The sequence below is a fragment of the Panthera tigris genome, chromosome C1, assembly GCF_018350195.1.
Source record: "Panthera tigris isolate Pti1 chromosome C1, P.tigris_Pti1_mat1.1, whole genome shotgun sequence".
Taxonomy (NCBI): Eukaryota; Metazoa; Chordata; class Mammalia; order Carnivora; family Felidae; genus Panthera; species Panthera tigris.
Window position 1 is genome coordinate 30177177 of NC_056667.1, and position 24667 is coordinate 30201843.

Sequence of the window (24667 nt, forward strand, 5' to 3'; positions counted from 1 at the left end):
TGATTCAACACTTCCAAACATCACCTGGTGCTCATCATAAGTGCACTCCCTTTTTTTTTTTTTTTTTTTTTTTGGGAATAAAAATATTTTTTTAATTTCTTCTTTCTTTTTCTTTTTTTTTTAAGTTTTTTTTTTTTTTTAAGTTTATGTATTTATTTTGAGTGGGGTGGGGAAGGGACAGAGAGAAGAGGGAGAGAGGGAGAATCCCAAGCAGGCCTTGCAGTTGTCAGCGCAGAGCCCGATGTGGGGCTCAAGCCCACAGACCATGAGATCATGACCTGAGCCAAAGTTGGACACTTAGCTGCCCCCACAACAAGACTCCTTAATCCCCATCACCTATTTAACCCGTCCTCCTACCCACCTCCCCTCTGGTAACGATCAATTTGTTCTCTAGCATTAAGAGTCTATTTCTTGGTTTGACCCATAATTTTTTTTTTTTTAATTTAAATTTAAGTTAGTTAAAATACAGTGTTTCTCCAGGCTTTAAAACCTGACCCAGAGATCTGTTACCTCAACTTCTGTTTCTGGGGTAATTAGTCCCTAACTATGTGCAGACATAGTTGAAAACATACTGTACATATAGTTTACTTACTCTTTCTCTAATACATCTTTATTTCATTTTTTATCAGGGAAAAATGTCCCAGAATTTCCATACCAGTTATGTTGAAACTCTTGGAAAGCTGGAGACACAGTATTGTAAACTGAAGGTGAGTTTTGACTCTTTTGTTCTCTTCATGGACTGTCTAGTTCCTTCCAAACAACTGTCTTCCCTAATTCAGAAAGTCTGCGGTTTGGCCCTGTTTTGGTTTTCTGCTTATTAGGTTATATCATTTACTGTGCAATTGTTCATATGTATTACAACATTTTCTCAATTTTCTTAGTGGATCAGAAATCACTGCCCCAGAAAGTTTAAATTAAGTAGAACCTGTCCCAGTTTCCGTGTCTTACCAAAGCAGTGCCTGTATATGCTTTGAGACACCAGAACAAAAAGTTTGAGGTTGGTAGGAAGGAGACTCTTCTTCTATCTGTTCTTCATTCCCATCTTTCAAGATTGTCCAGAGTAGGACAGGCCTGGGATCATTCTTTATTCAGGGAGCCCCACAGAAGCCTGGTGAGTTGTAACTTCTTGCTAGGATTGACCAGGGCTCTGGGAGTCCTGTGCTAAACTTGTACTAAATTTAAATTTGAGTCCATGAGGAGCACCCAGAGATGAAAAATCAAGGCTAAATTTATTTCCTGCATTATTCTTTGCTTTGATGTCACATGTGCTATCTTCTACAGATGAAAGCCTGGCAGTCTAACCGTGTAATCCCTGCTTTGTCTAGGAAACTTCCAGCTTCCGGATGAGGCACCTTCAGAGCCTGCATAAATTTGTCTCCAGAGCTACAGCTGAGTTGATCTGGTTGAATGAGAAGGAGGAGGAGGAACTCGCATATGATTGGAGTGACAACAATCCCAATATCTCAGCCAAAAGAAATTACTTCTCTGTGAGTCTAGCACAACAGACCTGTCATATTTATGTAATAGCAGGAGACAGAGAGAGGCTAATCTTTTGAGAACTTGGATTTCTGGATTTGCATTCTTCTGGGTAGAAATAGGAGCCCCCTGCTTAATGCATCTGTGCATGTGAGAAATGTACATGGAGAGAGGGGAAACCAAGTCCTAGAAATGAATTTACTTAGAATGCGTTTAGAAAGGCAGTGTCTTGGACAATGAGAGTATTGGACTGCAAGTCGAGTTGTTTCAGAATAGCTTTGTGTTTAGGACGGTAGGCTTTGGAGTGAGAGACCTGAGTTCCAATTCTTACTCCTCCACTAACTGGCTCTGTGACCTTGGGCCAGTCATTTAATCTCTCTGGACCTCTGTGAAATGGGATTATAGTATCACTTCAAAGACTTGTGTAAAAGATTGACTAAGCTAATATGGGCAAAGCATTTAGTATAGGGCTTACTGTTGTTTAACTGAAGCATACTCTTGGCTTTTCATATATTCTGAATTCTGTTAAATTCATTTAATAATTTTTTGGCCAAATATCTTCATTTGTAAGACGGGAAGGGAAATTGAATATTGGACAACGACAACACTCGTTTGTTCTTTTTCAGTCAATACAATGGGGTTGTTTTCTTTCTAAGTGTATTTCCACATCTCAGCATTTTTAAAGATATTATAAACTCTGCAAATAGGAAGCTTTTTTAAAAAAAATTTTTAATGTTTATTTTTGAGAGAGGGAGACAGGTAGAGTGTGAGTGGGGGAGGAGCAGAGAGAGAGGGAGACACAGAATCGGAAGCAGGCTCCAGGCTCTGAGCTATCAGCACAGAGCCCGATGCGGGGCTCGAACTCACGAATGGTGAGATCATGACCTGAGCTGAAGTCGGATGCTTAACCGACTGAGCCACCCAGGTGCCCCAGGAAGCTTTTTTATTCACACTTAATTTAGATACTTTTAAATTCCATTAGATTTAAAGAAATATAAACTTCTGAGGGCCCCTGAGTGGCTCAGTCGGTTAAGCATCCGACTTTGGCTCAGGTCATGATCTCACCATTCGTGAGTTCGAGTCCCGCATCGGGCTCTGTGCTGACAGCTCAGAGTCTAGAGCCTGCTTCGGATTCTGTGTCTCCTCTCTCTGTCCCTCCCATGCTTGTGCTCTGTCTCTCAATAAGAAATAACCGTTAAAAAAATTTTTTTAATAAAAACTTCTGATTAGAGAATAGCATATGATTCTTCTAAAGTAAAGAAGAAAGAGTAAATGCTCTAATGCACTAAACTGTCTGAGAATGGAAATCAGGCTATGATAAAGATAAAAAGAAAGTGCTTAGAAAGAAGGGATCAAATGTGACAGCAAGGATCAGCACCCAGCTTTATAGAAAAGCTAGCATCTAAATTGGGTCCTGTAGTGTTAACAGAATATAAAACCAGAGGAGGGCACTGTAGGCTGATGGAATAGTCTGAGCAAAGCCAGTGAGTCACTGATTGGGATCTCAGGGTGTGTCAGGTATGGGACGTGAACCAGCCACTCCTGCCAAGTTATCTCCTTCCTCTGTCTCCATTGCTCACCTGTGTTTCCCTCCTTTTTCAGGTCTGGCCCAGGCCCCATATCCTTTGTAAATCATTGTCCAGTAATTCTAGCGTTTTTGCTCTTCGAAATCCTCTGGCATGTGCTATTTATTCCTCTCATTTTGGCACTAACCCTGTGTTGGAGGCTCCTTTAAAGTGGGGGCAGGGAACACAACTTTTTCTTTATTGCTCCTCTCCCCTTAATCGCACTTACTGCATCTAGTTGAATTCAACTTTCAGGAGTTGACAATGCAGCTGGAGGAGAAACAGGATGTGTTTCGGTCTCTACAAGATACAGCAGAGCTGCTGTCACTTGAGAACCACCCAGCCAAGCAGACTGTGGAGGTATGTGACTTGAGAATGTGTGAGGGTCAAGTGCTTAGGGTGGTCATAGTGGAAGCATCCAAATCAGAGACTTCGTTCTGCTGAAACACCTGAACGAAGTGTCAGTGATCATTTGTCTTGGATCTTCTCTCTTTATCCCAGCCCCTGAAAGACTACAAACAAAGGAGAATAGGAGGAGAAACTAGAAGAGAGATTGATTCCTATTGAACCTTTTATTTTATTTTATTTTATTTTATTTTATTTTATTTTATTTTATTTTATTTTTTAAATTTTTTTAATGTTTATTTATTTTTGAGGCAGAGAGAGACAGAGCATGAACAGGGGAGGGTCAGAGAGAGAGAGGGAGACACAGAATCCAAAACAGGCTCCAGGCTCCGAGCTGTCAGCACAGAGCCCGATGTGGGGCTTGAACTCACAAACCGCGAGATCACGACCTGAGCTGAAGTCGGACGCTTAACCGACTGAGCCACCCAGGCGCCCCTGAACCATATATTTTAAATAGGCATGCAGGCAGATCCTGTCTCTTGTTGGTGTGGTGCCTTTGCCCAGAGAAGAGAGAGAGAGTGGGGGAATCTGGAAGGGATTTATTCATGCGCAGGTTTTGCTGATCACTTACAGGTGACCCTTGAACAACATGGGTTTGAACTGCGTAGCCCTCTTATATGCGGATTTGTTTTCTAAATACTGTAGGATACTGTAAATGTATTTTCTTTTCCTTATGATTTTTTTAGTAACATTTTCTATGCTGTAGCTTACTTCATTGTAAGCATATAGTATATATACAGTATATGTATGTGTAACATACAAAATATGTGTTTGTTGACTATTCACGTTATCAGTAAGGCCTCCAGTCAACAGTAAGCTATTAGCACTTAAGTTTCTGGGGAGTCAAAAGTCATGTGTGGATTTCCGACTGCACAGGGGTTTGGTGCCCCATTCCCTCCGTTGTTCAAGGGTCAGCTATAGCTGCAGTTGAGTGTGGAAGAGGCCTTTTCTATGTAACCCATGTTGGATGAAAGACAAGCCTGTTTCTCATGGGAAGCACTCCGCAGATGCCTGTCAAGCATCTCCATGTATCTTCTGTTGGCCTGTCATTAGCAGAGTTGGACTTGGAAGAGAGCATTGCACATGTATGTTGCTAAACCCCTGCCCTTCTGTGTGTGTGCTTGGCTCTTGCAGGCTTACAGCGCTGCCGTCCAGTCCCAATTGCAGTGGATGAAGCAGCTATGCTTGTGTGTTGAGCAGCATGTAAAAGAGAATACTGCTTATTTTCAGGTATGTGAACTTCGTGTTTGTGTCTGTGTGCGTGTGTGTGCGTGTGTGTGTGTGTGTGCGTGCACACGTGCGCACACATGAGCATCAGAGAAGATGAGGAGAATACCCTTTTCCATTCAGGCAAGCAATTGTATGTACCTGTGTGTCCACACAAGCCTGCACATGGAAAAGGTAGGGTGAAAAACACATCTATATCAGTTAAACCACCACTTTACTGTGTAAACCATCACTCCCAAAGCACAGCTGCTTAAAACTGTAATCCTTTAGTTAGTTCTTGACTCTGTGGTTTGGTGATTTGGGCTAGGCTCAGTTGAGATGAGAAAAGATGATATTCTTATTTTATGTATTTATTTATTTATTTTTAAATTTACATCCAAGTTAGTTAGCATGTAATGCAACAATGATTTCAGGAGTAGATTCCTTAATGCCCCTTCCCCATTTAGCCCATCCCACCTCCCACAACCCATCCAGCAACCCTCTGTTTGTTCTCCATATTTAAGAGCCTCTTCTATTTTGTCCCCCTCCCTGTTTTTGTATTATTTTTGCTTCCCTTCCCTTATGTTCATCTGTTTTGTCTCTTAAAGACCTCATATGAGTGAAGTCATATGATATTTGTTTTTCTCTAATTTTGCTTAGTGTAATACCCTCTAGTTCCATCCATGTAGTTGCAAATGGCAAGATTTCATTCTTTGTGATTGCCGAGTAACACTCTTGTATATGTGTGTGTGTGTGTGTGTGTGTGTGTGTGTGTGTACACACACCACATCCTCTTTATCCATTCATCCATTGATGGACATTTGGGCTCTTTCCATACTTTGTCTATTGTTGGTAGTGATGCTATAAACATTGGGGTGCATGTGCTCCTTCAAAACAGCATACCTGTAACCCTTGGATAAATACCTAGTAGTGCAATTGCTGGGTCGTAGGGTAGTTCTATTTTTAATTTTTTGAGAAGAAAAGATGATTTTCTCATCTTGCTTAGCCTGTGGATGGCTGCAGGCAACTGGCAGGCAGGCTAGGGGCTCGTTGGTTGCAAATGGCATCACTTCCACGTCTGATAGTTGGTGGGAGTGATGGGGTACAAGGCCATGACATCTGTTAGGCTAGCCTAGGCTTCTTCACGTTTGTCCCACAAACAACCAGAGAGAGTGGTGCGCCCCAGTACACAAGCCCTTTTTTCTGCTGTCACATTTATTATGTCATTGGCCAAAGCAAGTCATGTACCTGGGCTGGCTTCAAGGGAAGAAGTAAACCCTCCCTCTTGATGGGTGAAGCTGTAAAATCCCAGGACCATTTTTCTTCAGTCTATCACAAGGTCAAGAACATACTCCTTATTTTCAGATGAGGATGGGAGGAGGAAATAAGCCGTTGCCTCTGTTTGTGTTTGCCCTAAATTAAATAATCTCGCTAATCATTTTGTAATCTTATCAGTGAATTGGAACATTTGATCACTCAACCTCTAGGCTTTTCATGACACGCTTACCTCACAGCCAAGTGTCCTCACTAGCAGTGTTTCTGAGAAGGCAAAGCTGACTGACTTTTCTCTAGGGTTAAATAGGCTTTGTGGTTGTCATCACTAATATTTTCCCAGATGTGGTGTTTTAAGCCCTCAGTTTCCACTCGTGTGGATTTTGTAATGAAGTGTCATCAATCCAGGAGAGTAATTACAGTGAGATTGCTTTTTCTTGGTTAACATCTGTGTGTCGTGATGTGTTGAGCCCGAGATCCCATTCATATCCTCACAGTTCTTCAGTGATGCACGGGACCTGGAGTCATTCTTGAGGAACCTCCAAGACTCCATCAAAAGAAAATATTCCTGTGACCACAATACCAGCTTATCTCGTCTCGAGGACCTGCTCCAGGACTCCATGGTGGGTGTTGCCTCAGAGGGATGATTACTCCTGAGAAACAGAGTAAACCATATCAGCTGCTGCTGTTTATATCCTTGAAAGCTGTAGGGTAATGGGTCAGTGTTATAAAATGTGGCTCACATTCAAATAAAGTTTAATCCCAGTTTGTTCTTTTTCTTTTTTTTCTTTTCTGTCCTTAAAGAAGTTGCTGATAAGATTCCTTTGGGTATGCTATTGAAGTAAAGGCCTAGCCCTCTTCCCCTGAGCCACTTAGTGCCCACTATGCTTATCTTTGCATTGTTCCTATTTTAATTCAAAAGTTGGGACCAAAGATGAGGTATAAAGCATGAAAAATAGTGTTGAAGGGGATTAGGTGACTGACATCAAATTCTTTTTTCACTCTCTCATGCAAAGAGAATTAAAACAAAACAAAACCAATGAACTAGACCTGAGCCAAATTTTTCCTCTGTGGTAATTTTGTTTTGCCAAAATGAGGTATTAGAATATTGATTTTAATTAAGGATGACGTTAAAATCTTATGTAGATATAATGCAATATTTGTCTAATTTATGTAGCAGTATTAACTTTGAGAAAATGTTTTTGCATCCGGTATTTACTCCAAATCAGTTTTATATTCATTTTCTCCAATGAATTATTCTTTCAGAAATGCTGATAATAAAATCAGAGCAGGAGTGTTTACGTGTATTGAATGCATATTACACAGAGTTGGCAGGACAAGGCCCCAGCTATGTCCCAAATTAAGATAGAAGAGTATGTAATAGGGAAATTATTTTTCCTATATGAGAAGCCAGAGGATTCCCACATTTCAGTAGAAAATTATAAATAAGAGAACCAGAGAACCCAAAACATTTTTGTAGGTGAAAGTTGGGTATTTGTGAACATTAGTTGATTATTTATTGATTTATTTTTACACTTTCAGGTATTATTAACCTATGAATGGGTTCACATTCAGTATTTTACCCGGGCCAACAATCTGTTAATTTAATGAACTTGGAATGAAGGATAAAAGCCTGACTTTTTAGATGTTGTCTCTAGAATGTCTCTCTTGGAGGTACTTCAAGTTTGAAGGAGGAATATAATAATCCTTGGCTATTATCTCCTCCCTTCCACAGAGTACCTTCCGTCTTAGGGTAACTTCTCTGCAATTGTTGTCATATCTTCTCTTCTCGAGGGTCGCTGCTCTGTTCCCTCCTCTCCAGGTCAGGGGCATCGGGTTGGCGGCGTCATCTGGGCATGAAGTCACCTGGGTCTGCTCCTCAGCTTTTCCTCAGCTTGTCCGTCAGGTTCGGGAGCATCTGTCATGGCTTCTGGTTCTTTTCAGAACTTTTACCACGCTGAGCACTTGGTCTCTGGAGCTTGAGATGTTTGGCTGTGGGTTAGACAGAAATTGACATCTTTGTTGCAAGGAAACGGAAATGGGTAGACCAGCTGTCAAGTACGGAACAGTGTGGCTGTCTCCCTGATATATTCCATTCCTCTTTCTTAACTAATAAGTTAAAGTTGTATTTCTTCCAATCATGCTCCCGGGGACAGGCACAGGTAGTTTATTTAAGCATTTCTTTTTCTTTACTTGCATATTCTTAATTCTTTAATGGCATTTCTTAACATTATTAACTCTTTACTCTCATCACATCTACTTCCATCCTAAGAAAGTCCTCTTCTAAGGACTTTATATACCTCAAAATGGGCTTGACACATCCTGGTAATACATGAAAGTTATCTTTTACTCTCTAACACAATTGGTAGTACATTGCTACCAATTTTGTGGACAGGAAGTTCATTAGTTTTTAAGATAATTGGGTTTGCAGAGACTTGAGAGTTTCAATTTTGCATGATACTTCTTTCAAACCATTCAAATTTACATGAGCATGGCACAGCAAGACCCTAAAAGGTAAACCCTGAATCATTTGTCGTGTCTCCACCAACAGCATTGCTTTATAAACTGTTGGTGGAAGAGCTAAGATCTTTCTCCAGAAAGTTTGACTCAATTTAAGAAAGTGAAATATTAGTAGTAGAGCTTGGGAGGTATGATTATTTAACAATTCTTTAAAGAGCACAATTCTAGCTTCTCCTAAGCAGAAGGCAAGAACTGGCTTCTGCCAGTAAGAAAGCGAATAATAATAATAGCGACAGCAATGTTGTTATTATTGTTTTTAAATTTCCATGCTTTCTGAACCTTATTTGGGGAAATCCCTTGTTAGCTGTGTGTAGCTGTATTTGGCAGCTGGCAGTTCTTTTTTTTGTTTGTTTTTGTGTTTTCATTACTTTTGCATGTGGCTTCATGACTCATTGAAAAGGGCACAGGGAGAAAGCTGAACAATTTGAGTATAAAAGCACTTGGTAGAAGACAAATATCCTCTCCTTTTTTCTTTATCTTTGTGTTTCTAAGATGGCTCCACCAAGGATCCCTACTTAACTGAGAAATGACATTCTCTGAGGGAGTGGAGCACTCAGTTTTCTTTATTGGCTCAGTCACCCTGAGTAGCAGCATTAATGTCTTTTTTGTGTTTCTTCTCACTTTGTAGGATGAAAAGGAGCAGCTTATACAGTCCAAGAGTTCCGTTGCCAGTCTTGTTGGGAGATCAAAAACCATTGTTCAGCTAAAGCCACGCAGTCCTGACCACGTGCTAAAGAGTACCATTTCTGTGAAGGCCATCTGTGACTATCGGCAGATAGAGGTGAGGAGGTGGAAAGGGTACCTCTGGCTCCAGAAGGAAGGGAGGGAGAAGCAAAACCTTCAGTTTAGGGGTGTGATAGAGAAAGGTCTAATGTTACAGATTTTTTATTTTTTCATTAGAACTTAAACATTCTTTTAAAAAAGGAAAAAAAAAAAAAAAAAGCCCAAACTCTACAATCTTGACCTGCTCCCTGCCTCTGTGATTGGTATCATCATCCACCTGATTTCCTAAGTGATGTCAGAAATGATACTTTGTAGCCCCTGAGCCATATCTTTGGCTTTTCCTCTCTTATACCCCACAACTAGTAGCCATACCAAATCAATACCAACTTGCAAATAAATATCCCTTAGATTAGATGTACTTCTTTCTGTCCCTGCAGCTACTACCCTGATTTAGACCATAATTTCTTTCACTTGAATAATGGCATTAGCCTCCCCAATCAATGCATTCTCTATTCTTCTACCAGAATGATCTTAAAAAAAAAGAACAATTCCCTAGTTCTATTTAAATGGCCTAAATTCCTTACTGTGGCTTCAAGGTCCTGAATAATCCTTCTTTACCTTTCTAGGCAAGACTGGGTCATGTCCCTTCCATGCATTTCCTGGTAAATTGCATTTGACATACAGTATTATAACTCTTACCCCCACCAGAATATGAGGAATATCAGCCATGTTTGTTAGTTTACTATCTTACCATTCTTACATCCAGTGGCCCAGCAAAATTCCAGGCACATAATAGGCTCAGTAAATATTTGTAATGCGTAAGAATGAACTTCTCTGGCACTTTTCTGTGTCTCAGTATTTCTGTCTATAAAATAGGGATGAGGATGTTGGTTCCTTGTCTCCCAAGAGAAAGAATTGATGATTCCTAAATGCTTAAGCCTTTTCAAGGGATTTGAGTGGGATGACAAGAAGGGAGGAAGAGGGAAGTATCATCACAAAAGCAAAGTTGTGATTATTCATGTCCCTTTAACCTTTGCCCTAATGGCTGTAGATGCAGAGAGATTGTTTCTGGAGGTCTTAAGACAGTCTCCTTAGAACTTTCATATACTAGGTTACTTGACCTGTAATAAACATTTAACAAACACTTGCTTCCTTGATTTCTTTGATGTCTCAACCTTTCCTGTGTTGTATATTTATATAAAGTTATCTTTTCATCAAAATCAGGAACCCTCACTAAGGGATGTCAGATCTCCAAAATGATTTTTTTCTTAAGGATTTCATAGCTTTGGGATCAGGCACCACATCATACAGGTTGTCGGTTTATCCATTAGCAATAACTTACAAGTTTGTCTCTTCAGATCACCATTTGCAAGAATGATGAGTGTGTGTTGGAAGATAATTCACAGAGGACCAAATGGAAAGTGATCAGCCCCACAGGGAATGAGGCGATGGTGCCATCGGTCTGTTTCCTTATCCCCTCACCCAATAAGGATGCCATTGAGATGGCCAGCAGGTAACTTGGTTCAGGGGCCACTCTGGACTGCCACATGTGCTGCTTGGCTTGAGTGAATTGATGGAGGGATGAATCTGTATTTGCAATCTTAAACAGAGCAGCCAAGTTTTAAAGTTTCTTTTGGGAAAGACCTACTATTAAGATAGCAAGTCTTGCGCTTGCAGCTACATGGTAGGTTTTCAGTAAATGCTTATGTTCAATTCAGTGATCATTCTTGATCATAAACAGTTAACTCTCAGAAGATTGATTTTTGTAGTGACAGTTAATTTTCTTCTTTATATTTTATTAAAGTAACATACATATTTTTTTAAGTTCATTCATTTATTTTGAGAAAGAGACAGAGAGAACCAGGGAGGGGCAGAGAGGGAGGGAGAGAGAATCCCAAGCAGGCTCCATGCCATCAGCACAGAGCCTGATGGTGGGGCTCAGACTCACAAACTGTGAGATCATGACCTGAGCCAAAACCAAGAGTCAGACGTTCAACTAACTGAGCCACCCAGGCACCCCTACATACATATTTTTAAAAACTGAATTACACCATGAAGCTTGTAATAAAAACCAGCTATTCCCTCCCCCACCCCAGAATTCTAATTTCCTAAGCCCGCTATTTTCAATCCTTTATTTTGACGTCACTGAAATTTTAATGGGTTTTTTGGAGAGGGAGCAGATAAACTAAATGGGTTTAAAGTCTCCTATTTAAGTGAAGTCCTGGCTTCTACTTTTCTATCCTATTCTTATATGTCACATTTCTTAATTTGAAATTCAAGGTAATGTGTGTGTTGAATATGTCTGTGTATACGAGAGTTTAGAGTCTGTAAGTCTTCCAGAAGTTGAGATTGAATCAGGCACAGGATGCTTTAGAAAAAAACTTCTCCGGTCCTTCACACTGCAGTTCTTTTTTTGTTTTTTGTTTTTAATATGCCAGATAACTTTTTAAGTTGTTCTTAACTTTTAAACATTTTAGCAGTTTTGTGAATATATAGACCACAGTAATGTATTTTTAAGCATTGATATGGATTGTCGTTTTTCAACAATTCCAAATGGGGTTATTTTATCTCTACTTTTCTATATTACTTACCTTCACGGGTGTACCCTCTCTCTGACTTCTCGTGATCATTATATATACAGGTAACATTTATAAGACTGCTAAACGTGCTGACATCATATTCATAATACCGTTGTAAGTCCAAATTGTTTGACTATGTCAATTAATTTGGTTCTAAAGATTGCTGTGTTGTTAGTATTTGATTACTTGCCTTTCTCTGCTCAGCATATAAATCCAGTTCTGCTAAAGCAATCACATTTTCCCCCTGAAAGGTCTCTAATGTGGAGCTCAGGTTTTAGAATAGCCACAGCCAGCTTCTCTATTGTTTCTAGGGTCGAACAGTCTTACCAGAAAGTGATGGCCCTTTGGCATCAGCTACATGTTAACACCAAAAGCCTTATTTCCTGGAACTATCTGCGGAAGGACCTTGACCTTGTAAAGACCTGGAACCTGGAAAAGGTAATTGTGAAAAGCCTTCCCTCAGGCTCACATCCTATTGGCAAGCTTTTTTCAGAAGGAACTTTTTTTCATTACTGTAAGACTCCTGCCCACCCAAAGGGAGTAAAGTGGAGTCAGGGATGTTTCAGAATTAGGGGGTCCTAGGAACGAAAAACAGCAGCCTGAATGGTTAAGGAAATTACTGATGAAAACAAACAAGATCTCCTGTTTTCTTGGCCAACTAAAGGCTTCTTCTCACTCTGCAGCTCTTGTATAAATGTATGTTGTACAGGAATAATGGTGAATTAACCATTAGTTAGGGTTGTGTACAGTAAGGCACAGTGGGTGCTTCTGGGGTGCTAGTAATATTGTTTCTTGATCTGAATGCCAATGACATGGACAAGTTCTTTTTGTGAAAAAACAAATGTTTGCAGTTACGGTATGTGCAGCTGATTTGTCTATATATTAAACATCAATAAAAAGGAAAAAGGGAGAAGGTATTATGTTCCCATTCTGTTGAAATTTCTTTTATTTCCTTCTCTCTGTGTCTCTCTTTAGCTTCGAGCCTCAGCACCAGGGGAGTGCCACCAGGTTATGAAGAACCTCCAGGCCCACTATGAAGACTTTCTGCAGGATAGCCGTGACTCTCTGCTCTTCTCAGTGGCTGATCGTTTGCGCTTGGAAGAGGAGGTGGAGGCTTGTAAAACCCACTTCCAGCACCTGATGAAGTCCATAGAGAATGGTGTGTGCCTTGGCAAGAGGGAGAGGAATGGTGGAATGAGAGCCCTGAAGGGTGCTGCTGGACCCTTCATATAGACTAGAAAGTACCACCTTTTTACCATTTGAGTTGCTAAAAACTTGAGATAGGGAAAAACTTATAGAGATGAATTCTGAAAATTAGATCATGGAAGAAGAGGCCTTATTTGTCATTGCTTATCAGCCTGTCACATTTTCTTGTGGAGATAACATGTTTAGATCCTTAACGATGAGTGTATAATGCAGGGAATTTAGGATCAGGCAGAAGCTTCCCCCCATGTAAGGCCTTACTTTCATTTGTGGAATATCAGGCCTCTTGCCCTCTGTCTGAGGGTGAATCTATTATTCTCAGGTTTGTTGATTTCTGTTGTGGTGGTTAATGGTATTCTGTACTTGTGCATTCACAGAGGACAAAGAAGAAACTGTGGCCAAGACGTACATTTCAGAGCTGAAGAATATCCGACTACGCCTGGAGGAGTGTGAACAGCGGCTGATCAAACGAATTCAGTCTCCAGCCAGTTCTAGGACTGACAAAGATGCCCGGCAGGATAGTGCATTAAGGATCGCGGAGCAAGAGGTAAGCATCGAGCAAGGTGGGTGCTGCCTGCAGTGCACATGCTTTCAGAGTGAATGGGCGTCAAGACAATATGGAGCCTAAGACATAAAACAATAGACTCATGGCATTCCTTCTCAAGAGTCCTTCCCTGCAGCCTATAAATGCCTTTTACCTGTGGCAAAGCATGATTTCAACTCCCAGTGTGTCGCTGAATATTGATTAGTTTTCTACACACTTGGGAAGACAAACTGACTGGCAAATTGTTCTAAGCACTACATTTGGGCTACATATTTTAAGACTGCGTAGTAGAGATGTTACTGTCTGCTCAAAGTTTTGGAAAACTTTGGAAGTTAAGTGATATAGTACTTAACTATAATGCGTTTCCTGAAAAAGTAAAATGCCATCAAAATGTAGGGCAGTGTTTCTGAAGTAAAAGCAGCAAATATTAATTGTTTTGCTATGTGCTCATAGGTATGTAAAGACAGTAAGCCAAAGTCCTTGCTTTGGGCTTATAGCATAGTTTAAAGAAGAATAAAAGGTTGAAGTCACAATTAGAAACTTGAGTATAAGAGATGTCATAAGATAGTACCTAGGATATTTACAGATTTCTAAGCAAACATTGCTATAGGAAGTTTGAGTATTATTAGACCATTTCTACTTGGGATGGTATGAGAGCTCTTTAAAGAGTATAGGGGGTGCCTGGGTGGCTCAGTCTTGCATCAGACTTCAGCCCAGGTCATGATCTCACCATTCGTGGGTTCGAGCGCTGCATCGGACTCTGTGCCAACAGCTCAGAGCCTGGAGCCTGCTTCAGATTCTGTGTCTCCCTCTCTCTCTGCCCCTACCCTGCTTGTGCTCTGTCTCTGTCTCAAAACTAAATAAGCATTTAAAAAATTAAAAAAAAAATAAAAAAAAAAAAAGAATATTAGATTTGACCTGGGAGCCTGAAGGAATGGAAAGGACTGGCTAAATTAGGAGTGATTTTTCTTACCCTTCTCAATTATTCCAAAGCGTAAAGAAGAGGATGAGTGGGCAGTGTAATTTTCAGTGGCCAAGAAGGATCTAATATGCCTGAACGAAGCATATCATATAAACCTGTAATTTTCATATTGAAACTTACTAGTTTTCTGTAGTCACCTGAAATCTGTTTGTCCCAGCAAAATAGAACATTCTAAGAAATGTTAATATTCAGCTCTTCTAAAGGATCTTCCTTTTTTTTCATTAACTTTTTATTTTGAAGTAGTTTCATTATACAGAAATTTTCTTTTCTCATATAGCCTTCACCTGGATTCCCCAAATGTTGACATTTTTCTGTATTTGCTTTGTCATTTTTTTTTACATATGTATACATCATAATAATCTTTTTTGGAGTGCCTGGATGACTCAGTCAGTTGAGCATCTGACTTTAGCTCAGGTCATGATCTCACGGTTCGTGAATTCAAGCTCCGCGTTGGGTTCTGTGCTGACAGCTCAAATCCTGGAGCCTGCTTCAGATTCTGTGTCTCCCTCTCTATCTGCTGCTTCCCCATTTGCGGTGTCTGTCTGTCTCTCTCAAAAATAAACATTAAAAAAATTTTTTAAAATAATCTTTTTCTTCTTTTTAGAGTGAGTTCTGTACAAGATACATTTTTACCCCTAAATACTTTAGTGTGCATTTTCAAAAATCAAGGGGAGTCCCTTATGTAACCACAGGACAATGATTAAAATCAGGAAATGAACATTGATATAATGCTGTTATCTAAGACTTTATTAAAATTTCATCAGTTGACTTAATAATGCCTTTTTTGGGTATTCTCCACCCCCTCCAAATTTTTAGTATAGGACTCAATCCAGTACCTATCACACATTGTGTTTAGTTGCTGTGTCTCTTTAAATTTCCTTAAACTGAAATAATTTCTCAACTTTTTATCATCTTTCATGACCCTAACATTTTTTAAAATGTTTATTTTCAAGTGTGCCTGCATGCACGTGCAGGTGGGGGAGGGGCAGAGAGAGAGGGACACAGAGTATCCAAAGTGGACTCTGCACTGACAGCAGAGATCCCCATGAGGGGCTTAAGTTCATGGAATGTGAGATCATGACCTCATCCAATGTCAGATGCTTAGCCAACTGAGCAAACCCAGGCGCCCCAACCCCACCCCTAACGTTTTGAAGAGTGCAGGTCATTTATTTTGTAGGCTATTCTTTTCTTTGTGTTTATCTGAGGTTTCTTCATGATTAGATATAGGTTACACATTTTTGGCAGGAATACCACAGAAATGATTGTGTGTCCTCAGCACATGATATCAGGAAGCATGTGATGTTGATTTGTCCCATTACTGGTGATAACTTGTATTGCTTGTTGCTCTTTTCCCCTTTGTAATTACTACGCATGTTGTGGGGGGATACTTGGAGACCATGTAAATATCTTGTTTTACATCACACTTTCACCAACTAGTTTTTTAGCAACTAGTGTTGATTCTTGACTGAATTAATTATTAGTATGACTATTACCAAAAGGTGATTATCTAATTCTGTTGTTCCTTTTACATTTTAAAATTTCTATTCTATGCCCTCCTCTCTTCCTTTTTTAAAAGTTATTTATTGGGGTGCCTGGGTGGCTCAGTCGGTTGGGCGTACAACTTCGGCTCAGGTCATGATCTTGCGTTTGTGAGTTTGAGCCCCACGTTGGGCTCTGTGCTGACAGTTCAGAGCCTGGAGCCTGCTTTGGATTCTGTGTCTCCCTCTCTCTCTGCCCCTCCCTCACTCATGGTCGGTCTCTCTCTCTCTCTCTCTCTCTCTCTCTCTCAAAAATAAATAAACATTAAAAAATTTTTTTAAATAAAGTTATTTATTTATTTGAGAGAGAGAGCAAGTGGGAGAGGGGCAGAAAGAGAGGGAGAGAGAGAATCCTAAGCAGGCTCCCTGCTGTCAGTGTAGAGCCTGATGTGAGGCTCATTCTCAAAAACTGTGGGATCATGACCTGAGCCAAAACCAAGGATTGAACGCTTAACTGACTAAGCATCCCACGTGTCCCCTTTCTTCATTCTTTATGTCAGTATGGACTTATGGATTCTTATGTTAATGGTTTGTAAGTTGTTACTGTCTTTATTTTGATGTGAGAATTTCTCAAGGGGCTATTGAGAGCCCCTTCAAGCTGGTATCTATGTCATTTTAACATGTCCCACTATTCTTTGAGTGCTTTCTTATTTTTTAACAAAATGAGATATTTCAGGTTCATCTTGCCTTTGCCAGCCCTAACCCTGGAATCAGCCATTTCTCCAAGGAGTCCTGCTTCCTTTAGGTAGAGAATGCTATTTAGAAACCAAGATCTACATATAAGCATGCTCATTATTATTGGGGTGTCATTGTTTCTAGGCCTGCTCAGCAGATAGAGCTAGAAAAACACATACTTACAAATGCATAATGCACACACACATACAGGCACACCCCAATGTTACACACATGCATACTTATATGTATACACATATATGTGTATAGATGTGTGTATCATTATATTCACATAAATGTATCACAAAAGTAGACCAATATATTTATCTATCAATTTTTCTCTCTCACACACACACAGACATAACTGTGAATTCATATGTATCTGTCTCCATTTGGTTCCAAACCAACACCACAGGTCTCATTCTAACTTTTCTCGTTTCCGTATTTGTAACTTCCTTCCCTAAGACTGAGAAACCTACTTTATGTTATTGCTCAGTTCTAGCATGTAGAGATGAGTAGGTTTAGAATTGCTGAGTCAATACTACTAGAAAAATTCCACAAACCTACTAACGGGAGTTCAGTGTTTATTTATGGTTCCTTTTGTCTTTAGCCTGCACATATGTCTATAGTCCAAATACTGTGTTCAGGAAATACTTGTGTGTGTTCTTCCCATTCTCCCCCTTCAGTGCTGTTTCACAGTTTATCCAACTAGTCTCCCATATATGGGCATTTAGCTTATTTGCGGTATTTTGCTATTACTTCTTTGTTCAATTCTGTCTCCATCTTTGTTGTGTGTCCTATTCCTGACAGCGTACCCAAGAGGACTTACAGCAACTGAGGTCAGACTTGGATACTGTTTCCACGAAATGCAACAGCTTTCTCCATCAGTCTCCATCTGGTTCGAGTGTCCCAACTCTGCGCTCAGAACTCAATCTGCTGGTGGAGAAAATGGACCATGTGTATGGTCTCTCCACGGTCTATCTGAATAAGTGAGTAGGCTGCAGGTTTGGATCCAGAGGGCAATGGTTTCATTGGAATGAGAAGGGGAAGTGCCTGGAGTGTTTCACAAACAATCCAGAGAGGTTGCAGATCTTGAAGAGCATGTACCCATGAAGAGAGACCTTGGCTTTCGCTCCAAGTAACTGGAGTGGGTTCCTTGGGGTGCAGCAAACAAATGTCAGTGATACAGAAAGAGAGATGGATTTGCATTGTTAGGAGTATTTCTCTTTGATTAGATAGCTCTGAAAAAAAGAAGGGACACTACACAATGAAAATTTAAAATTTTCAGTTAAGCTAAATACAGTCTTTGAAGATTTTCCCTCTATCCATCCATGACCTTGAGGAGTCACAGATCTTAGACTCTTCACAGTGTTGAGTGGGTTTCTGGCCTTATGTCATTTCTCCCATGAGTCCACCACATGTGTGTGTGTCCCAGTGTCACCTAGAACTTTATTTTGAATTGGCTGAAATTGGCAGCACATATATCATGCTTTCTTATTTTTATAAAACCCTGTCATCATCTAGTAATGGTAAAACTGATTTTAGCAGTACATCTTGTGAACCTCTCTATAGTGCTCCAAGTCTGTGGCCAAGCTCTTAAAATGTGTGTGTTAACGAAGGTGAACTTCCCCTCACAGGCTAAAGACAATCGATGTTATAGTGCGTAGCATCCAGGATGCTGAACTCTTGGTCAAAGGTTATGAAATCAAGCTGAGTCAAGAAGAAGCAGTACCAGCAGATCTCTCTGCTCTGGAGTCTCATCGGTCTACGTTACGGGTTGGTTGCTCTGAGTTTCGTAGGAGCTTGACTTAACATATCCATTGCTTTGGGTTAGCAGAGAAATGCAATTTTGGACAGCATGACAGTGATTTAAATTTGCATTTAAACTGGGCAGGATAGCATATTTAATATATTTTAATGTGGATCCAAAGAAGTTGGGACTGAGAAATATATCTAGCTGGAAAGGGAAATAAATGACTGCCTTTCTATTTTCTGTGATTTCCGTAAAATCACAGCTAAATCAGATACAATCAGTAGTTACACTTCTAAATTAGATAGCCAAGTTTCAAACACTAATTCTTTGCACATCTCTGTAATGTACTGCCTGCCCTTCGCCTCCCTGTGTGCATGAGGACTGTGGAGGCATTTCTAGCGCAAACATTATAGAGTTTGGCTTGTGAATCCCAGATACAACGCGGAGCCAGTTATAGGCTATGTTCTTGTTTGCTTCCTTAGTCTGAGTCCTTTTTGGCATAGAATATATTTAACCTGTTGCTGTACTTGTCCTTTTATAGCACTGGCTTAGTGACGTGAAGGACAAGAATTCAGTGTTTACAGTCCTGGATGAGGAAATTGCCAAGGCCAAGGCAGTGGCAGAACAACTGAGTCGTCTGACTCCAGAGCGAAGCCTGGATTTGGAGCGCTGTCAGGAGAAAGGCTCCCAGCTGCGGGAACGTTGGCACCGGGTCATTGTCCAGCTCGAGACCCGGTGAGTGGTGGCCTCACCCTTTTCTCCTATTAGGATTCAGGGACTAGGTTTTAAACAGAAAGCTGTACATTCTTATTTAAAGGCAGGATGTGATAGAGGAGGGTGCAGATTAAATGAATTCTGGACAAGATGAATGACAGAAAATTGGGACCATCAACCCCAAAGCAGACCTGAGGCTGCATTTGGTGAAGCAGTGATGGTCCTGTTAGCGATGCTTCTCCTGTACCAGTTTTTATCTAGTTAAGCCATGATGACAGTGATGTTTTGGGATATAAACTGGAAGGGTGATAATCTTTTCTCAAGGCTAGATCTTGAGTTCTGGTTCTTGTTTTATTAGTTTTGAATCCAACTATGAGCCATTTTTCATAGTGGAGCTTTGCAGAATTTCTTGCTTCCACTTTCATTTGCTAATCCAGTGGTTTTTATTTCTTTTACTTGAAGTCCTGCTTCTGATGTCTGATTTGAATAGGAAAGACAAAATTACCTTACTGAGGCTAGGCTGGATAGGCAAATACAGAGAGGGAGGAGTTATAGTAACTCAAAAGTTTGGATTGATACTCTGTAATTGAATTACTATCCCAAGTCTGGTTGGACTCACAAAAGTGATATAAGAAACTGTTCCTGAAATTAACTGAAAGTTAGTATTTTCACCCATCTTTCCCCAAGAAATTACAGTGATTCCTAAATCATAACTGTGGTACTCCAACGGGTACTCTGTCATCAGGAGGCAGAAGTGTACAGCCAGCACTATCTTATTGGCAATCCTGGTGATCCTTGGCAGCCTAGGTAAAAAAAATTGACAAGGATCATCATGGGATGCCAGGCTCCAAAGCAGTGTCCAGGGCTAGCATGCAAAACTGGTTTCTACTTACTTTCACCCCACAGGGCACTGTTTACGTGCATAGGTCTCCGTTGGCATTGTACTACTGTTTCCCCAAAATAGACGAATCCTCTGTGATCAAGCCCAACTGGAAGAATGGGATAAGGAGGGAATTGCCCCATTTACTTTATTGTGTTTGTACCAAGGTGTCTAATGGCAGTTTCTTTCCCTATGCTCCTCCAGCCAATCTGAGCTAGAAAGTATTCAGGAAGTTCTGGGAGATTACAGAGCCTGCCATGGAACTCTCATCAAATGGATTGAGGAAACCACTGCCCAGCAGGAAATGATGAAGCCAGGCCAGGCAGAGGATAGCAGAGTGCTGTCGGAGCAGCTTAGCCAGCAAACGGTGAGTGTAGCAGTAGCATGGTGAAAGTTGTGTGCGGGGGCGGGGGGTGGGGAGGAGTTAGTTCATCATGGAAGGAGGTGAAAAGCTAGCAATTAAGCTTCCCCCAAATAGCAAGGTATTCTGAGACTCCTCTTCTGAAAATAGTTCAAGCAAGATGGTCTCAAGATGATACTGGTTTTGCACTCAGGCCAGACAGACTTGTAAGGTCCCTTTGAAACCTGAGTTTCAGAGACTATATATTGAAACCATAGGTGGACAGATTAAAATTATCTTGACTCATTTTGTTTCTTGATACTGCATTTGATTTTACTAGGATTAGAACATGCGGCATGGAAAACCAGGAAAGATGTAACTGGACAAAAATTATTCAAAGTGGTTTTTCCTTGTTAGTGTTTTGTTGTTTATCTTGTTTAACATCACAGTTTAGAGTATGAAGTCTGGTGTTAAATTGCTTGGATTCCAGTCCTGGCTCACTCACTCACTATAAGACCTTGACCAAATTACTTAACTTCTCAGCATTCTACTTCCTCATCAATAAAATGGACATAGTCCATTATTTGTTTAACCTATCTCACTCATAAAGTTATTGTTGTTAAGGTTAAATGAAGGGATACATGTAAAATTTGCAGAGCAGGGTTTTTGAAGTGTGGAGTCCAGACTAGAAGCATCAGCATTACTGAGAGCATGTTAGAAATGCAAGTTCTCAGACTTACCCAGACCTACCGAATCAGAAGCTCTGGAGGTGGCCTGGCAAGACAGTGATTGCCTCACAGGTGATTCTGATGTCGCTAAGATTTGAAATCTGCCTTAGAACATAATAAATGATCAGCTGTTTTGATGACAATGCGGACAATGGTAATGTTGTGATACTTTGGTTTCCAGGATCTGTTTGCAGAAATCGAGAAGAATCAGACAAAGCTGGACCAGTGTCAAAAATTTTCCCAGCAATACTCCACTATTGTAAAGGTAATTCTACCATATCCCCAAAGGCATATAAATGATCTCTAGCAGAGAAAGATCTCCCTTGTCACTGTCGCGTTTGCTTTTGGACAAGTAAGCGCTTCTGCGGGGGGGGGCTGGCCCAATTCTCCAGTTAATGCACATGTGTACTTTTCATGGCCCTACATTTGAGGATGCTCAGAGTAGTACCAGACATCAGCTCTGATTCAAGGAATCACACTTTGGATGATCCACAGGTTTTTTTAAACTTGCCATGTCAGAAACAGAATGTTTTGGATTTCCTCTCACATGTACTTCTCAGGTCTCGCCTATTTCAGGAGTGTCCCATTTTCCCACTTGCTGAAGCAAAAAACCCAAGAGTTACCCTTAAATCTTCTCTTTACCTTAAACTTTATGTTCTGTCTGTGAACAGCTTGGCTTCATCTTCCAATATGTCCTTGATCTATCTCTTGTTACCCACCCACCTGTCCCCATTTCCCTGTTTCACATCTGAGTGAGGAATCTTCCTTAGACTCTTCTAATCCTCTGAGCTGATCTCTTGCTCAGCCTGCCCCATAGGCTATTTTCCCACGTAGTAGCTAGACCCACCTTTTTAGAGCATACTGCATGTCACCGAATCTCAGACATTGTCAGTTATAAGCCACACCATTATCTTATACACTACCAAAAAAGAAGAAATTCTGCTAATTTTGCAAATACCATTGATTGTAAGACACATTCTAATTTTAGAGATACTAAAATGTCGGGGAGATGTGCACCTTACAATAGCTCAAGTATGGTAAATTGAATCACGTCACTCACCTGCTTAAAACTGTCTAGTGACTTCATATCATACTCATAATAAAAATTTAAAGCCGTGCATAGTTTATGAGGCCATGCATGATCTGGTCCCCCTTCCCTATTTCTCTGATAACGTCTCTAAATAAAAATGACCTGAGATTATTATATATTTATTTGTTTATTGTGTTCCTTCCCACACTAGAATGTAAGTTCCAAGGAAGCAAGGTTTTTTCTAACGTGTTCTCCACTATGCATATAGCACTCAGAACAATGATAGGTAATAGTAGTTGCTCAACAAATATTCTATGAATGAACCCATTTCTTTAGTTAATAACTAAAGACTTGGTATCACAAAGAATTGAGTTTAAATCCTAGCTTCACCATTTTCTAGGCTTAAAACTTTATGCAAGTACTTAGCCTCTCTGGGTGCCTGTTGCTAAATCTACAAAATGGAATCAGTACCTCACTGAATGGTTATAAAGATTACCTGGGATAGTGTATACATAGGACATTGCCTCAAACTTAAGATACATTCAGTAAATGGTAGCACCTGCTTTTATTATTGTTACCATTTTATTACTAATATTGTACTATTATAGTAGTAGTAATAGCAATATTTTTTTTTTTTTTTACTGCTGCTCTAGGCTGCTTAAGGAACTCATTCCGTGTTTTTTTCCTGCCTAGAGTTTTCTAAGTATGCAACAAAAAGCAGGGCATTCCAGTCCAAGGGAACTGCATAGTCAAAGGCACAGAGGAATGGAAATATAATGATTATAGGAGGAAATAGCAAATATTCTGACATAGCTAGATGGTGTGTGGTACATAAGAAGCAGTGACTGTGGAAAATGAGAAGGGAAAGTTGAGGCCAGCCTATGAAAGGCCTTGTTCAGTTCTCTTGGCTTTACTTTCTATTCTTGTTCCTCAAAATGGGGTGTTAGAATCAGGAGCATCAGTATCATTGGGGAGCTTGTCAGAAATGCAGACTCTTTAACCTGCCAAATCAGGATCTCAGTTTCAACAAGATCCCCAAGATGATTTATGTGCATGTTGCTATTTGAGAAGCTCTGCTCTAGATCATTAAAAGCTTTCAAACAGAGGAATGAAGTGATCATCATTGTGTTTTAGAAAAGCTATTCTGGTGGCAGGATAGAAAAGAAACTGAGAAGAGAGTAAAGGCAGGAGAGTAATAAGAGGCTCCCTGGCACCCATCCGTATGTGATAGGAAGGGGTCCTGGATGAGGACAGCACTCTCAGGATGGCAGAGGCGATATCAGCATAGCACAGCAACATGAGAAGAGCATCGGTTTAGGATCTCTCTGTTGCTCACCTACTGAGTAATCAGGGAGACACACTTCCTGTCTCTAGGCCTCAGGTTCCCAATGTATGAGAGGATGAGGATGGTCAGTCAGCAAACTATGACCCACAGGCTAAATTGGGCCTGCACACTATCTCTCCGTGGCCCATGAGAAATGGCAAGAAACACCCCAAAAACCAAAGAAGAAGAATACTTCATGACACATGAAAATTCTATGAACTTCAGCTTTCAAGTGTCCATCCATGATGGTTTATAACACCATCACACCCCTTCATTTACTGATTGTCTCCAGCTGTCCTCCCTTACAGTGGCAGAGTTGAGCAGCTAGGACAGAGCGTATGGCCTGATAGTTTCCACCTGGCCCTTTAAGCAAAAAGTTTGCTAATCACTGGTTTAAATGATCACCAAAGTGCCTTCCAGCAATGAAATACTATGATTCTGTTGCATGAGTTATGTTGCATGAGTATGTGTAAATGTGGTGAAATGTCTTCCTCTCCCAGGACTATGAATTGCAACTGATGACATACAAGGCATTTGTGGAATCACAGCAGAAATCCCCTGGCAAGCGCCGTCGCATGCTTTCCTCCTCAGATGCCATCACGCAAGAGGTGAAAGGGTGGGGAAAGGACATGCCACTGTCTTCCCTTAAGGAAAGATTTGTTTGTTGGGGCCCTGACAGTTTGATTTAGGGTTCACCTTTCTGTTGAGCACGTGATTTCATGAAAACTTCCTCTCATTTTCAACTATTTAAATATACTTTTCCGGCAGATAATTTATCTAAATTGTTTTTCTGAACCATAGTTCATGGACTTGAGGACTCGCTACACAGCTCTGGTGACCTTAACAACTCAGCATGTAAAATACATCAGTGATGCGCTCCGGCGACTAGAGGAGGAGGAGGTGAGGATGGTTGGGTCCTAAATCATTTTGAAAATAGAATTAAAAATCCTGTGTTTCCTCTTGCAAAATTTAAAGTGCACACACAGCCAATTTTCATTATTCACAGTAGTCGTGTTTTGTGAAGTTACTATGCACACCACAATAGGGAATACTGCACTCTTACACTTAGGGGAAATACAGGGTTAGGTTCCTGTGAGCCTCTGGTCACACATTTTTGTCAGTGAATAATACATAACCTTATTTTATGTGTGTTTTTGTTTAAAAATACCTTATTTAATATATTTTGTTGATTCAGGCCAAGAGCACTGTACCT

The 24667-nt window shown here is 40.4% G+C and overlaps 1 protein-coding gene across 9 annotated transcripts in view; it reads left to right on the plus strand.

The window, feature by feature from the left end:
- MACF1 (microtubule actin crosslinking factor 1) overlaps positions 1–24667 on the plus strand; it is a 315228-nt gene that overhangs the window by 162183 nt on the left and 128378 nt on the right. For all 9 annotated transcript variants that reach the window (XM_042996700.1, XM_042996694.1, XM_042996695.1 and 6 more), the window contains exons 16-32: positions 630–707; positions 1326–1487; positions 3297–3401; positions 4581–4676; positions 6422–6547; positions 9073–9225; positions 10526–10680; positions 12058–12184; positions 12722–12905; positions 13327–13496; positions 17496–17674; positions 18323–18461; positions 18980–19173; positions 20237–20399; positions 21282–21365; positions 23955–24062; positions 24256–24354. In XM_042996700.1, coding sequence (XP_042852634.1) covers positions 630–707; positions 1326–1487; positions 3297–3401; positions 4581–4676; positions 6422–6547; positions 9073–9225; positions 10526–10680; positions 12058–12184; positions 12722–12905; positions 13327–13496; positions 17496–17674; positions 18323–18461; positions 18980–19173; positions 20237–20399; positions 21282–21365; positions 23955–24062; positions 24256–24354 — 2322 coding nt within the window. The remainder of the gene's footprint in view (positions 1–629; positions 708–1325; positions 1488–3296; positions 3402–4580; positions 4677–6421; positions 6548–9072; positions 9226–10525; positions 10681–12057; positions 12185–12721; positions 12906–13326; positions 13497–17495; positions 17675–18322; positions 18462–18979; positions 19174–20236; positions 20400–21281; positions 21366–23954; positions 24063–24255; positions 24355–24667) is intronic.